General features: G+C 36.5%; 1 protein-coding gene across 8 annotated transcripts in view; it reads right to left on the bottom strand.

The window, feature by feature from the left end:
* Positions 1-4934: 4934 nt before the first annotated feature.
* The window catches only part of PCLO (piccolo presynaptic cytomatrix protein), a 326032-nt gene continuing 315895 nt past the window's right edge, over positions 4935-15071 (bottom strand). For all 8 annotated transcript variants that reach the window (XM_040061464.2, XM_040061465.2, XM_040061471.2 and 5 more), the window contains exons 24-26: positions 12594-12728; positions 11890-12035; positions 4935-7359 (exon numbers count right to left, since the gene is read on the bottom strand). In XM_040061464.2, the coding sequence (XP_039917398.1) occupies positions 7219-7359; positions 11890-12035; positions 12594-12728 (422 nt within the window). In that variant the 3' untranslated portion in view covers positions 4935-7218. The remainder of the gene's footprint in view (positions 7360-11889; positions 12036-12593; positions 12729-15071) is intronic.

Below are 15071 nucleotides of genomic sequence, written 5' to 3'. Positions count from 1 at the left end.
TTATCGATACACAGGGATTGAGAGTGGTCCTGAGGAGAGGGATTTGGGGGCACTGGTCATTGAAAAATGGAGGTGAGCTGTCAGTATGCACTTGCAACCCAGAAAGACAACTGTATATTGGCTGCATCACAAGAAGCATGATCAGCAGGGAGGGAGTTGTTTCTGACCCTCTGCTGAGAGCCCCTCTGGAGCACTGTGTCCTGCTCTAGGTCTATAAATATAGTGTTTATCTGCTGGAGTGCACCCAGAGGAGAGCATGAACATGGTCAGAGGGCTGGAGCACATCTTCTGTGAGGAAAGGCTGAAAGCTCGTGCTCAGCCTGTAGAAGACAAGGCTCTGAAGAGATCATAGAGCAGTTTTTCAATATGTAAGAAAGATGGGGAGAGATCTTTCAGTAGGGCCTGTACCTATAGGATGAAGTGTAATGCTTTCAAATTAAAAGAGGATAAATTTAAACTAGATAAAAGTAAAACATTTTTTGCAATAAGGTGGATGACACATTGGAAAAGTTTGCCCAGAGATATGCAAGATGTCTCACTGCTGGAAATATTGATAGTCAGATTGGATGGGGCTCTGAGCAACCTTATGTAGTCAAAGACATGTCTGCTCATGGCCCTGTCCTGCAGGACTTTGAAAGGCCTCTTCCAATGTGAATTATTCTATGATTCCACGATTCTTTGGAAAGAATAAGGTTGGAGATATATGTTGAACATATTATTGGAGTTCCAGGGAAACTTGTTCTCACAGCCAGAATGCTAAGCTGATTCTCTATGTATATTTTTCAGTAACTTCTCTCTATATGAATTTTAAGTCCAGCCTATTTTAAAAACATTCCATGAACTTCCCAATTCCTAGATTAACATCATAGCTTCTAAGTTAAACCCCACAGATAGCCATGCGAGGAAATAGCTCATGCAATCTTTGCACTTTGCTGAGTTCTCTGAGTAAATAAGCAAATATTTTTTGCTAAATATTTCTAAATATTTACAAAGAAGCATATTATGTATTCATTCTTTCTGTGTCAGTGAATGGACACTGGGATTTTCTGTCTGTAAACTACTTTCCTGGAGCTAGATTCAGAACAACCTACAGCTTCCACAGCAGATAATTCCAGTCAGCTTTCTCTCCCCTAACACTTTAGAAATGCCTTCTAACCATTTCTACCAGGCCAATATGCTGAGCAGGAGCTTCCCCACTAAAAAAAAAGAGGACACCAAAAATTTGGGCTGAGTGTGAGGTGAAGTGTTTGTTGTATTTCTCAGAGAAAAGTACCCAAAGTACCTTGAAGCACTGGGAAGTTGAGTTTCTTTCCTGATGGGCATTACTAGAAGTCAGCCTGTGTCAGTGCTCTAGCAGATCAGCTAATGTGAAAAAGGGCATCTCTGTTCTTGAGGCATCCTCAAAGTTGTTGTCTATTTTTCATTGCATTATTTTCTGAGAAAAAGGCATCGACTCACAGAAAAAAATTCCAGTCTATACATTCAGGTGCTAGGCTGAAACAACAATTTATTTCACTCAGGGACCATGCTGGTTTCTTTTAAATTATTTGTATCAAATCGGGAAACTATGCAAATATAATGAATATAGATCTAGACATGGCTCAAAAATACTGTCTCAATGGGAAAGCACCACAGATGTTATACTAGTCAGGTAAAATTCAGTACTACAGAAATAATTGCTAAAGAAAATTATTTCTTGTTTATAATAAAGTCTAAGATATATTGCTCCTGGAAACTTTCTTTCTGCTGGAGAAAAGAGCCAGAGAAAATCCTTCTAGGATTTATCAGATTCTTTCTTATTATGTCTCCATCAGGAGCTTACAAGGAGTTATGTTATATTTTAAATTCACCTTTTCTTCACATTGAGGGGACAAACCCCAGGATATTCCTAAACTGTGCTGATGTATGCACATATATTTGTTGCCTATATAGGATGCCAGAGATGAAACTGTATGAAGATATCAACAAGCTGAATGTGATTCTGGTTCTGAGTCGTTGGGAAGAAAGTTCTGATGAATGAACCATTCTTTATTTCAAAATGAATTGTGGGAGATGAGTTATATCCTGGGAAATGTGCTAATGCTGAAATAGGACAGAAGACTATAGGCAGTATATACAGCAGCACCATAAAATCACTGTGGTCAAAACTTGAGAAATATAAACCAGCAAAATAAGTTTTTATGTTAATTAGGAAGAAGGAACAAACCAGATATTTTAAATATTTATTTGTCAGACTGGGATAACAGCCTTTATAGAGCACAATTTTCATAAATTCTGAAGATACATCCTGTATACAATCACAAAACCATGGTATGGATTTATACATAAAGTGAAAACAGGGACAGATTTACAAGCATTTTTATACAATCTCATACTGCTTTTGTTTCAGTTTTTACAACTTTCAGAACAAATCGGTTTTGTTTTCATTTTTTTGTGATGATTCTGGAAGCAAAAATAAAATTTAAAGAAATTCAAAACAAAATGAATATCAACAAACCACCACCAACGCATGCAACATTCACTGTGGAAACATTACATTTGCCCAAGGGCTATTCGTCTTTTTTTGTTGTTGTTTTGGCAGGGTTTTTTTTTTGGTGTTTTTAATTTTTTTTTTTAAACATTGTGTCTGCTGTACACGTTGTCTGTAGCATGACAGCACACACGTTAGTCAGCCATGGTTGAGCACCTGAGCACATCACTGAACATCTATAAGATACAATCAAATAAGGACACACTCACATGCTTGGATGTCAAATGGAGTTAATAATTTAAACTCAGTTTGTTTTACAAAAATGTATATTTATTTACAGGGTAACAAATTAAGAAAACAACTCTCGTCAAATCATCTAGTTTTAGTTATGGATATCTATATATATTATAACTTTTGAGATCATCAATGCATTTGCTTATTATTTTTTTCAAAATAATAAAACAGAACATATAGAAAACATTAAAATGTTTCTTATGGTTTAAAGAGAAAGTATCCGGTTTCACTTACTCTTCCTATTTTCCTCCTAAAGGCAACATGTATTTATAAAGAACAATTCATCCTACATGTCAGGTGTACTGAAAGTTCACAGGGCATGTAGGACTAGAGTTTAAATATAATGTAGGTGGATACTTATGCTAAATTTCCTCTCTGTTTAATTACCTTTATAAGTTACACTCACACAAATTTTCTCTGCTATTCACATAGGTATGTACATATCTAGATATATACTCAAATAATGAATCTGGGACATTCAACATCGTAGCAATGAAAATAAGCTAGTTAAAAATAGTGTCAGTTATGATTCAAATAATAATTTAAAAAAATACTATCAACATCTTTATGATATCTCCATGAAACTAAATCCTGATTAAATAATCTCTATTGGGCTCACACTAGCTTACAATATAATAGATGTCTTCTTTTTCTTCATCATCACTCTCAAAGTATGAATCAATATCAGCTGGTTACCAGCTACCATAACCCACAATATAACCATGCAAACATCCAGCATCCAAAAAAATAACTCAAATATTTTCTAGGTCTTGATTTAAAACCAGTTCAAGTCAGCAAATTGGTTGTTACTGACTTAAAGTGGTTTTTGTTTCTCCCGTACAGGATCCATGTAATGTAAAACCGTGGGTAATAATAAAGAAGCAGCACTCATTGCCCCTGGATACTATCCCTTTAAAGTGGAATGGTAAAGAACTAGCTCAGCATTCATCATAGAAACTCTCATGCCTAGTTGTAAACTGGGAAAAAAAAAAAAAAGAAAAGTATCTGTTTGCTGTTCATTTTATGCATACTAATAACAATGATAATGTTATAAATCCCTGTCATTTGTAAACACACACGCTGTGCTTTTGCTCAATTTTCAGCTTGTTTCCACTCTACAAGGCTTGAACTAAGAAGCAGCTTCAATTTCTGTTGTCTCAGCAGATTTATGAATTAAAAGAGTTAAAATGCCTCTGCTATTGCCTCCCTGCAAGATGTATCTTCAAAGCAATCATAGAAATGTGTGAACTCATTAATAATCAATCACTCAGAAATGATAAAAGCTGTTGCCACGTCTGAGCACATTTGGCCAGATAAAAGAAACAAAAATTAATGAGAAAAAAAAACCCAAACCAAACAAAAAAACCTGAGATATATACAAAAACTGTAAAAAAATACTAATAGACCTTGTTTGATTGTTTTTTTAAAAAACATTGTCACGAGAGTTTTTCCTGACTTCATTCATAAAACAAACAAATAACAAAAAGAGAAACCGTGAATTCAAACATGAATCTGTGTTGCATAGAGTGATTTCAGTACAACCTAGAAGTTTGGTCAAAAAAAGGAACTTGGCACACTTTGGTGGCATTCTCTGGCCTCTGAATGATGCTGCCTCAGAAATCCGGGTGTGCAGGCACAGGTGTGACACACACCCACCCCAGGTGACACCGAAGGAGCCCCGTCCTTGCTGCAGCTGGCCAAGGCAGTGCCGTGTTCCTCACAAACTCTACTTTTTGTGTTTTATGACCGGAGTCCAAAACTGCCATTTCAACATGCAGAAACATTTTGTGTGTGGTTCAGAGAACCAAAGATGCTTGAATTAAACTAGTTGCTGACAGCTGATTAGCCTCAAAGGCAACTGTTCCCTGCAGCCGCAGCTATACCACTCAACAAAAGTATTCAATAAAATAATCAGCCACATTTGTATGTGTGTGAGAGCAAAGCACGCCTGTCCACCTTCTCAATTACAGATGATGATTAGAGGCTTCCAGTAAAGCAGCCAGAGACTGCTCGTTCCTCTCAGAAATCTCCATAGCAACTACCAGTGTGACTTGCTGCCTTTGTAGCAAATCTTAGCAAGAACAAAATCACCAGCAGTTTGCACAAAATTGCACACCTCATGGCTTGCACTTCGCACAGATTTTTTTTTTTTTTTTTTTTTTTTTTTTTTTTTTTTTTTTTTTTTTTGGTAGGTCCTTTTTCAAAGTAAAAACACAGTATAGTCATCAGGAATGCAAGATAACCCACCAAAAGAGCAACACATATGTCAAATGCACCCACACAGGAATGTGTACATTTGTTTTAGTGGGGGATTTTTTTCTTTGAAATATTTTCTTATAAAAACATATACAACATCAAAACATAGAATTTTTACGATAACTCCAGAGGACTGTTCTTAAAATATATGAGAGGTAGGGTATACATATAGTGGTGAAAGCATAAAATTCAACATTAAAGCACATATCCTACTTCCACTGTCAGTGATGTTGTGTTTTTAAGATAGCTAATAAGATTTTGGTAAGATTGCTCTGCTTGCAAGTTAAGCAGGCTATCAGCAGGTTATGAACAACAGGAGTTCCCTTGTGTGTATAGCATTAATATAATTTTTTGTTTCTTCTCATATTCCTGTTCCATGCTGATATTTTTTGTTGATAAACATAAACCAAAAACTGTGTGTGGGAAGTATAACCAGATTAAATGGTGTAGTTTTTTCACAGTCAATCCAGTTGTGTAATATCCTAAGCTTTATTTTTCCTTTTTTTTTTTTTAAGCATAATATTTTCCAGAAGAATATTTTCAGCTGGTCTTGCACAACTTGTGGAAGTGTACTACATATATATTCAGAAAACATAAGAAAATGTACATTAAATAATTTAATGAACATTGGAAATTATTTTTTGGGCCAGAAATATAAATGGATGACATGCAGAAATTTGGTAATTTTCTTTTTAAGTATGCAAAGGTCATGAGATCATATTTCCAGGGAAATTAATTTTATTGACTCTATGAAATATTAAATTACTTCTGAGTAACATGGGAGTTAGTACCATTGATTCTTGGGTTTTAACAAACTTGCTATACTTTTAGGAACAGGAGAAAAATCTCTTCTTTCTTCAATCATGGTACAAGGGAAAATACAGCAACCAGCCTAAGCCCTGTCAGGCCATAGTTTCTTCCCAAGTGAGCTAACTGCTTGGCTTCAAACCCCTGAAAGAGGGACTTTACGCTTGGAAGTGCTGACACAGACTTAGAAGTTGCAAGTTACCTTCTTATTTACTTCTTTCCTAACTGAGAAGCCATGCCGTTGAGTGGATTATACTCAGACATTCACCTGAGATAGAAAGAGGATATTCTTCATTCTAATGCAGCAGCATCCAGTCAGGAGCTGCCCTGCTGTCCCTTCCCCGTAGATTCCGAGTGTGTCACTAGTGTTGATACAGAGCCCTGCATCAAGAGGGTCACTGTTGACATGGTGGGGCTGCTGCTCCGAAGTGCCCACAGAATAGCCTAGAATTCATCGTCTCTCTACAGTTTGAGAACAAGACTGGTAGCTGAAAAATGTGAGGACTAGTTGAAATAACTGCATTAGTCCCAGTGCTTAAGTCTCTTGAATCTCAAACTGATTTAGACCTTCTGACTCAAAGGGTGGGGTGAAATACAGTGTCACTGACATTGAAATAGCATTTTATCTTTCTGATGTAGTGCAGTTTATAGCCTGTCCTTTCTCCTTAAAACCACATCCCAATTTATAGACCGCTTATATAATTTTATTCATCACTTGCTAGGAGTGCTTTATATCCATTGTTAACACACAGAAACAAATGAAACAATCAGATCTGATTCTTCACAGCATAGTTTTTGAAAGAAAAAGAAAGAAGGAAAAAAGTCGTGTAAAATAACATTACCACTCTTGCAAACACCTTGCAGTTTGTGTCAAGTGGCATAATCTCACTACAGCAAATTATCAATGATCCTAAGGTGCAGAGGAGAAAGCTTTGCACTTTTAATAAGTGAGATTTGGAAAGTCAGTCACCCTAGGTGCTTTTGCATAAAATGATCTCCTTCTGGATGCACAGAAACCAGACTGCGCTTCCCATCACACTACCTCCAGCTCCAGCCGAGCTCTGCTTAGCACCTGACTCCAGCCTTCATCGTTTCCTTCACAGTTACTCTCTTCACAAAGAGTCCAACAACACAGAGCCCTCGTATCAGTCTTCATTTCAAACAGCCTCACTTTAACTTCTGGGCCCAGATTTTCTTCTTCTTTTGCTGTGTTTTGCAGCAAAAATAAGTATGCTAGCCCTCATTTTAGTGTGCTTTGTAGCCCAGAGACTGCTCTTTTCTACTTTGTATTCTGAAAGACTAGCTAAACACAATGATATCAAACTATATTCTTGAAGTGATGCTTTTAGAGCAGACTCTGTATGTTTTGTGCCCTAAGAAGACAGCTCTGCTCAATGTGTTTGTGTGGAGCTGACCAACAGTTTGTGCCAGTTTACTATTCTTTTCCTTAGATCCACTTTGTCAAGCCAAATATAAGCTTCCCCAATCAGTGTCTTTTTCATAAACTTCCCTCCATTGGAGACAAGCAGAATCTGTGAAAATAATAATGATAATCATCATCATCATCATCAATGTGCACAGTAACATATTACTAGCAAAACATGAAAGATTCAGAAATGTTGAGCTCAAATATGCTATGCACAAGACAGAATTATTGACCATCACATTTTATATAGAGTCACCTTTGCCCTTCACAGAAAGCCCTGTGAAAATTGAATCTTCTGCTTCTGTGCTTCTGTTTCCTTATTATGAGACAGCAATTGGAAGATGATGATCTCGAACGTTAATGAGCAATTTTTTCACCTGCTGGTTACCAAGGATGAGCATAAGGTCAAGTTTTAAGTTACAAGACAAAGCTTTGTGCAAGTGAAGTAGCAGCTCTTGTTAAGTCAGGGGAAGACCTATGCAGACTGGGTGCACAAGGCTCCCTGTGAAATGTTATCCAACCACATATTTTCCAGCTAAAGAGGCTTGTGCAATGCAAATAACACACTCTTCTGAAGGACTTGTCTCATTCTGTGGATCTATAAGTTCATTATACACGTTTCTAAGAAAATGCATTTGATAATACATATAATTCATGGCATGAGCTATAGCTAAACATTCAGAAAAAAAATTAGCATTTCTTAATTCTTAAGTAACTGAATTAACTAGCATAATGTGGGGGGGTTTTTTTGGTTTTGTTTTGTTTTGTTTTAACTTCATAAGTTTTTTTCAAAAAGAGAAAGGAATAATGAAGATTTGCATTTCCATGACAGGATTAGCAGCAGGTTTGTAATATTCACAGTTACTAAGCAGACCTCAACAAGCAATAAGCAAGGGAAGTAACTGGTAACGGGAGCAGGTTGTCACTTTCCATGTGAACCAGCAGGAAAGAAAAGAGGGCATTTTGTTGTTTGGTTTCAAATATCTATGCTAGAATAAAAATAACAGAACGCAAGGGTTTTGTACTCTGCTGAAACCACCTGGCAGTAGAAATGTAACAGATCTCTAGAACTAGAATTTCTTGTAATCAAGAACATTGCCATTTTTGAAAAATTTCCATTCTGATTTGGCAAGTGACATAAAAATTACAAACTTTACATTACAAATAAAATATAAAATAAATTTCAAAAAGGAACAAATTTGCAACTGTTTTACTGAATAGGCTTCCTACTTCATTATCCAGTTTTGATATTAATTGGCAACCTGGACAGCTTAGATACGTAATGGATACTAGTCAACAGGTTTGAGAAGGGCAAACTCTCAGGCACTGAACTAACAGGAAACTCCATTCATCAGAAAATGTGTCCTTGAGGAAAATAGGCAGCTTGTCTCCACTGCTGATGGCTTTCCATGTCTCTAGTTTTGGTGTTTGCCGAAGAATGGACTGCCCAGAAACTGGAAAGCCAAAGCAGAACATCTGTGAAATTGGTTCTGCTGGGTTTTTATGATTAGTCTTGCATAGGACATCATGTATTTCTAATTGCAGTGAGCCAGGAGCCAGAAGTTTACTGCTTTCCAGAAGGGTCCCAGGTGACTTGCCAAGGAACAGGGAAATCAGAGAAGCAAGGAAAAAACTGTCACTGGCTGAGGAAAATTCCTGTCTTAAAACTGTCAAAATGTTTTTCACGAAATGTTTTTGGGACAGAAAAAAATTATCCAATTTATCATTAGTCCTGTTCTTGATCCTTCTCCCTACTCTTCTCAGATGGAAACCTAGGATCTTTCTTTAGCTTGTCTGTCTCCATCCTTGTTTCCTCTGTGTTCCAGGCCTTAAATTCCAGTCTTGTTATCCTGAGTCAGCTAGTCTATATTTCTAAGCCCCAGGGGTTTTGTTTCTTATTTATTTCAAATACTCTGTACCAGACAATTCAAGCTTTTCTTAATTTTAAGTGGAGTTGGTTTTTTTGTTTTTTTTTTTTTCTCTCTCCCTCTCCTCAACAGCCCATGGTCTCATTTTGATGGCTAATATTCACAGCTCTTGCTGCTGATTTTAGACTGCAGTCCCTTGTCTTAATTTCTGTCTCTGATTGGTTCTCATAGTTCTTTACATTATACCTTTTCTTATTATCATGTTTGATCTCATCTTACTCCCTCTCTCTGATCTTATTTTCTCCCATCATCTTCCAGTTCCATTTTTATTTTATAAATTCTGTGTTTGTTTCATTTCCCTCTTCCCTAAATCTCTTTGGAATGTGTCCATCTCTTTGGCTTTAAATATTCATCACTCAAACTCAGCATTCAAATCATCCAGGTTCAGGCTTTGCCATAGGAACAAACTGACCAATGAGCTTGAAAAGCACATAAAAACAGATGCACTGAGTCAGATTAAAGCTCTCTCCAGACAAATATTTTGCTTCCAAAAGTGCAGAGGGCAGTGTGTAAGGAAGAATATAAGAACAAAGCAATTAAGTAGTTACACTCTCTCAAAATACCTACTAAGGTCTGTGGACCATTGACTTTCTGACTCACAGGCAGTAAGTTTGTATTTAACAGAATTTGACGTCTTTCATCTGTAAATTTCTCCTATCATTATCTTGTTACTTTTTCTGTGAAAATATTTAGCACCAACAATATATAAAAGCAATACATTTTACAGCTCAAACTCCAATTTTCATGAAGCAGAAACACTTTTTCTTTGTTTTAAACTCGTTCCTTGATAGTTTTATTTGATACTTCTATAGCCTTCATTGTCTTTCTTAGCTCTGGTGTGCAGCATCAGCACATATCATAGAATCATAGATTCATAGAAGATGCTCAGTTTAAAGACTTCAATCGGGATAATAGAGTCAAACTTCTGGCCCTCTGCAGGGCACCCCAAGAATCACACCATGTGCCTCAGAGTTTTGTCCAAATGTTTCTTGATCACTGTCAGGCTTGATGCTGTGACCACTTCCTTGGGCAACCTGTTCCAGTGCCCACCCACTCTCTTGGTGAAAAACTTTCTCCTGACACACAACCTAAACCTCCCTGACTCTTCTTCAGGCTGTTCACTTGAGACCTGTCATTGGTGCCAACAATGAACAGATCAGTGCCTGCCCTTCCACCTCCCCTCAGAAGCATGTTGAAGAACACAACAAGGTGTCCCCTCAGTCTCCTCTTGTCTTTATATCACAGAGTTCCAGAGGAAACGTCAAGTCTCAGGCTAACTGTTCTTATGGATATGTCATTCGCTCTCTCCCTTCTTAAATCTTGATGGATTGTTTTTCCATATGACTGTGAATTCTTCTTTATTAGTCTACCTTATATGGTTTCCTTTTCAAACCACCACTAGAAGCAATATTTTTTGGGAGCTCTAAAACTTTGACAAGACTTTACTGATCACTTTGTTTTTTTCCCAGAAATATCAATTCTTAAATATTCTAAATTATTTTATTTAGTCTGTTGAAACAATAAGACGTTAGGACACCTTAACTTAGGAAAGAACAGTGTCTGTTTTTGAGGGGTGGGTGGGGGGTGTGTGTCTTGTTTTGTAAGTAGCATCCTTACAAAGTAGCATTTTGACTGCAATGCTAATGATACAAACAATAAGCATAATGGTGGAACTTAGATAATCCAGACAAACTGTAGTCACCACAATGTAACTGTCTTATTGCGGCTGGTCTGACAGATTTAAAGGTTCATTAACTGGATGCTGATATGCCCAACAATGCCTTCCACTGACATTCAAGGTTGGCATGTAGTTACCCCTTGAATTGCTTATCCCTCTCCACTGACTGGAGCAAGCCTGAATATATGGCTTATATGTGTTATCTCCTAATGTGAAAATAAATGAAGGTAGACAAATTGAATCCAACCTGTCTAAAAAAAAGCAAGTATGGCCATAAGACCAAATCTGTCTAAGCAACTAAAACACAGGAGAGGGACTATTCCTGAACCAGTTCCATGCATCATTTGATGCGTCACAGACTGACAAAAAATCAGCCCCATTATAAATATACCAGAGAATATCGGCTTGGCATAATTAGTAATTCTCAGTATCTGAGATTATGACTACTGTGTCAAATTCTAGATACCACAACTTTTAAAGAAGTTGGAGAAATGGAGAGAATGATAAAATGGTTAGGCAGTTAGGCAGAAAGATATATCAAAGAAATTTGGTTGACTTAACCTGGAAAAATAGAGAGGAGATATAAGATAACAGCCTTTCAATGTAAACCTTATTTTTAAAAAAATTAAAAAGAAGGCAAATCCTCTGTATTTTGTGAGGATACTAAGGATATCTGATCTTAATTTAAAAAGATGACATATTTAATTTTGATATTGTGCTAAACTTCCTAAATACATAGAAAATTATTCTTGGAAGGCATGCATATAACTCTCTTCTCTGGGGGATTTTGAGAACAGATCAAGCCTGAGATGTTCACGTCTGATCTATAAATACCCTTCCTTAGTGTGGTGTGATGGAGTAATCCATCCTTTAATGGCTCCTCTAGCTTGATATTTCCATTATTATGTAACTGTGTTACTTTGTAGTTTTCTCTTTTCAGCAAACAACTGGGGTAGAAGATTGAACTCAAGTGCCCATAGCACAGCACAGACAACATCCAAAATTAGGATTTAATAAAATGCAGAATTACCTGAAGAGAATGCCCAGCAGGACTCAAGCTAAATCTAAATGTTTCATTGAACGAAGGCTCTCGGTCATGCCTGCATACCCTGGTTTTCTTCTTAATTACTCTCTTTTGGGTAGAGGTATTGACAACATACAGCTTCACATACAGGTCTGGGGAAGAATAGTTCAATGAGTTAAATACAGAAGCTTTTAAATAATCATTGTTGTCAACGATTTCAACAGAGGGGAATTTTTGTGAAAAAAATTATATTTTAAAAAGTTCACATGTTGTAGAAATGGACCTACTCCACCAAATCCAAAGGAGTTACTTTGTGTTTATAATACTGACATCAAAGTAAAAAATATCTTGATATCTTTATGTATAAAAATATCATTATGAACATGCGATTTGTGTTTTTAAAAAGCTTTTTCACAAAAATACAATCCTCTACTAGTTATCCCCATTCTTTGATGACCTAGGGATTTATAATTTTTACTAATGTTAAAAATAGATTAACTTCTGAGAGTTATTTAACTTCTACAAAATGTTTTTATTTTCATCAAAATTTCTCACAGAATAAAATAAGCATTCCAAAAAGAATCCCGTAGAACATATCATCCTGGCTAAGAAGCAATTTTCTTTTCCATTTTAGTGATTCTGTTAAACGACTTCAGATACAACCTACTTAATGTTTTCAAAGTATCACGAAGCTGTTTTCTTAGTGATACCTGGAAGATGATCTGGAGATTTAAATTTGTATGTGATATTTCTGCACTGAAGGATTTCTACTATCAGTTGTTCTCCATCTGTCTTCATTTCCTTCTTTAATGCAATCTTGATTTCACCCATAACTTGTGTTTTACCTGGAAAAGCAGAAAAAGCAACCCTCATTAATGTAAAAGGAAACCAAATGTATTTTTCTAACTTGGAGGGAAGTAAAATTTTATGGGTTGTTTGTTTGTTTGTTTAACTTTGTTTTGGCTTGGTTTGTTTTGTTTTTGTTTGTTTGTTTGCTTGCTTAATTTAGTTTTGATTTTTTTCCCTTATAGTTTTTACAGCTATACTTATAGCTGTATAGTTTTAAGTCAGGAGTGCAAGGATAATGTATAGCTTGGATGAGCAAATATGGTATATGTGCCATACACTTGTATAACTAGATTATGTGCTTCAGAATGTATTTGCCTCAGTGGAGCTTTTTTCCCAAGAATAGAAATTTCTCCAGGAATCATTACAAGTCACATAATGGTCACTGCAATTCACTTTTTCACAAACATTTACTACCACCCTTTCAATAGAGTTTTAAAAGTAAGATATTCAAAGGCAATGAAGTAAGGCTGGTGAAGTCAGCATTTCATTTCACTTCCCTACATACATGCTTCCCTACATACATGGAGCAATATTATTCACACAGACTAAAGAGAAGTGCTTAAAGTGACCTTTAAAAGTAAAGGTAATTTTTCTGCTTATGTTGCTAGAAATACAGGCCCATTATTTCTACATTTTATGGATTTCTCTCTAAATCAGTTCAGAGATGGAGAGAAGGCACAGAAGGAAATGTAGACAAAGTCATTTTGCCTTTCCTCTGCCTGTCCTCCCACAAGCCTTTAGAAAAGCCAGGCAGAGTGGAGCAGGGCTGTATCTCCAAAATGCGTAGGGTGGTGGGAGCAGAGCATCTTCAGATCAATTCTCTCTACACTAACATCATGTCCTAGTGGGGGTTGTGCTTATCTATCTATTGTCCTGCTACTGAAAATATTATTTCACCTTTCTCTTCCCTTGAGACACTAGTGCAAAAGAAATTAAACCATAAAGCTGCTGGCGTTCTTTATTACGTAGTTTCTGGTGACAGCAGGTTTTACACTTTACTGGAAATTCTAGAAGCTTGTGCCAAGATGATGCAAGGTGCAAAGCAGAAAGTAAACAATTATTATACGTCTAGAGAAGATTCTCAATTAGAGTGTTAAGTTGCCAAGTGACATGTAAAGATCACTTCTTTTATGACAAATGTATAATCAAATTTGAATAACACCTTCTAAAAATGACAGATTCTGTTTCACAGATGTCAGTTCTGTTTTCCAACTACTTAAAATAGTTTGAGGATCATGATTAAAAGTGCAATAACAGATAATCACAGCTACAAACTGGCCCCTGACTCTTCTCACAAACTGAAGCTGGAATTTAATTTAGTTACAGTCCGTAATAAATTTGTAATTCAGCTTCAGCTGGGCCAGCATTTCTATTGTTTCTAAGGTGTGAGAAGACAAGTTATGAGGCAAGTGGTTCTTTCATAATATTTAATAATCACAAAACCATTTCTATAGCTATGAATATGCAATAATAGCATCTTTCTCTGCTACATGGTTGTGCAAAGATAATAAAGTCTTCATCCTGGGATGCCAGCAGAAAAGATCATTGGCTGCTGGGATCAAAGAAGGTATGGCCAACAGTGTCCCTACTGTTATTCATTATATCCCTGTTGTTATAATGCCCTTTCCCTGAAATGTGTTGAGTTTCTCTTGGGCCCATCTTGGTTAAACTGTGGATTTTGAATGACATGAAGGAGATACAACACAAAATGATAATGACTTCTTTCTTCTGTAGATAAAATTCTCAAACTGCAGATGAAGACATGACACACCTGAAAGGCGTTGTTTAAATCTGAATTTATGATCAGTACTGGTTCTTGCACTGACTCCCAGAGACATGACAAAAAGCCCAGCATGGACAAACACAATATTAGTTTCAGTCAATTTTTAGTTAATCGCAGGCTTTTCTGGAAGATGTACTTGACTTCTTTTCTTTATTCCCTCTCTGTGCTTTAAGCTCTATCTGTATTAGTCATTAGAACCTCGTCTCGATTGCCTTAGTGCCTCCTTTTGCTCATTTAAGTGTGCATTAAACTTAAGATGGGATGAGATGATTTGGATACCACTTGTGATGCTGTGAGCCAGAAAAAACCATATATGCCTCCAACAATTATATTTGAGAATTCCAACATTATTTCTAAGCAACTGGAAATTTTCTATGGACTACTATATATCGCCAGATACTCTTTAGGACAAACAATCCTGCTTCACTGTTTAAGAATCATGTGGAAAACCATGATCTACAGCTGCAAACATATGAAGGATGATAGCTTGTTTGTGCTTCCATACTAATTTTCATTTCTCCCACAGCATGAGTGAAGGAGCCTTAACACCAGCCTT

The sequence above is a fragment of the Hirundo rustica genome, chromosome 4 (assembly GCF_015227805.2).
Source record: "Hirundo rustica isolate bHirRus1 chromosome 4, bHirRus1.pri.v3, whole genome shotgun sequence".
Taxonomy (NCBI): domain Eukaryota; kingdom Metazoa; phylum Chordata; class Aves; order Passeriformes; family Hirundinidae; genus Hirundo; species Hirundo rustica.
Note: the sequence above shows the minus strand (reverse complement) of the source record. Positions and strands in the feature narration are given on the sequence as shown.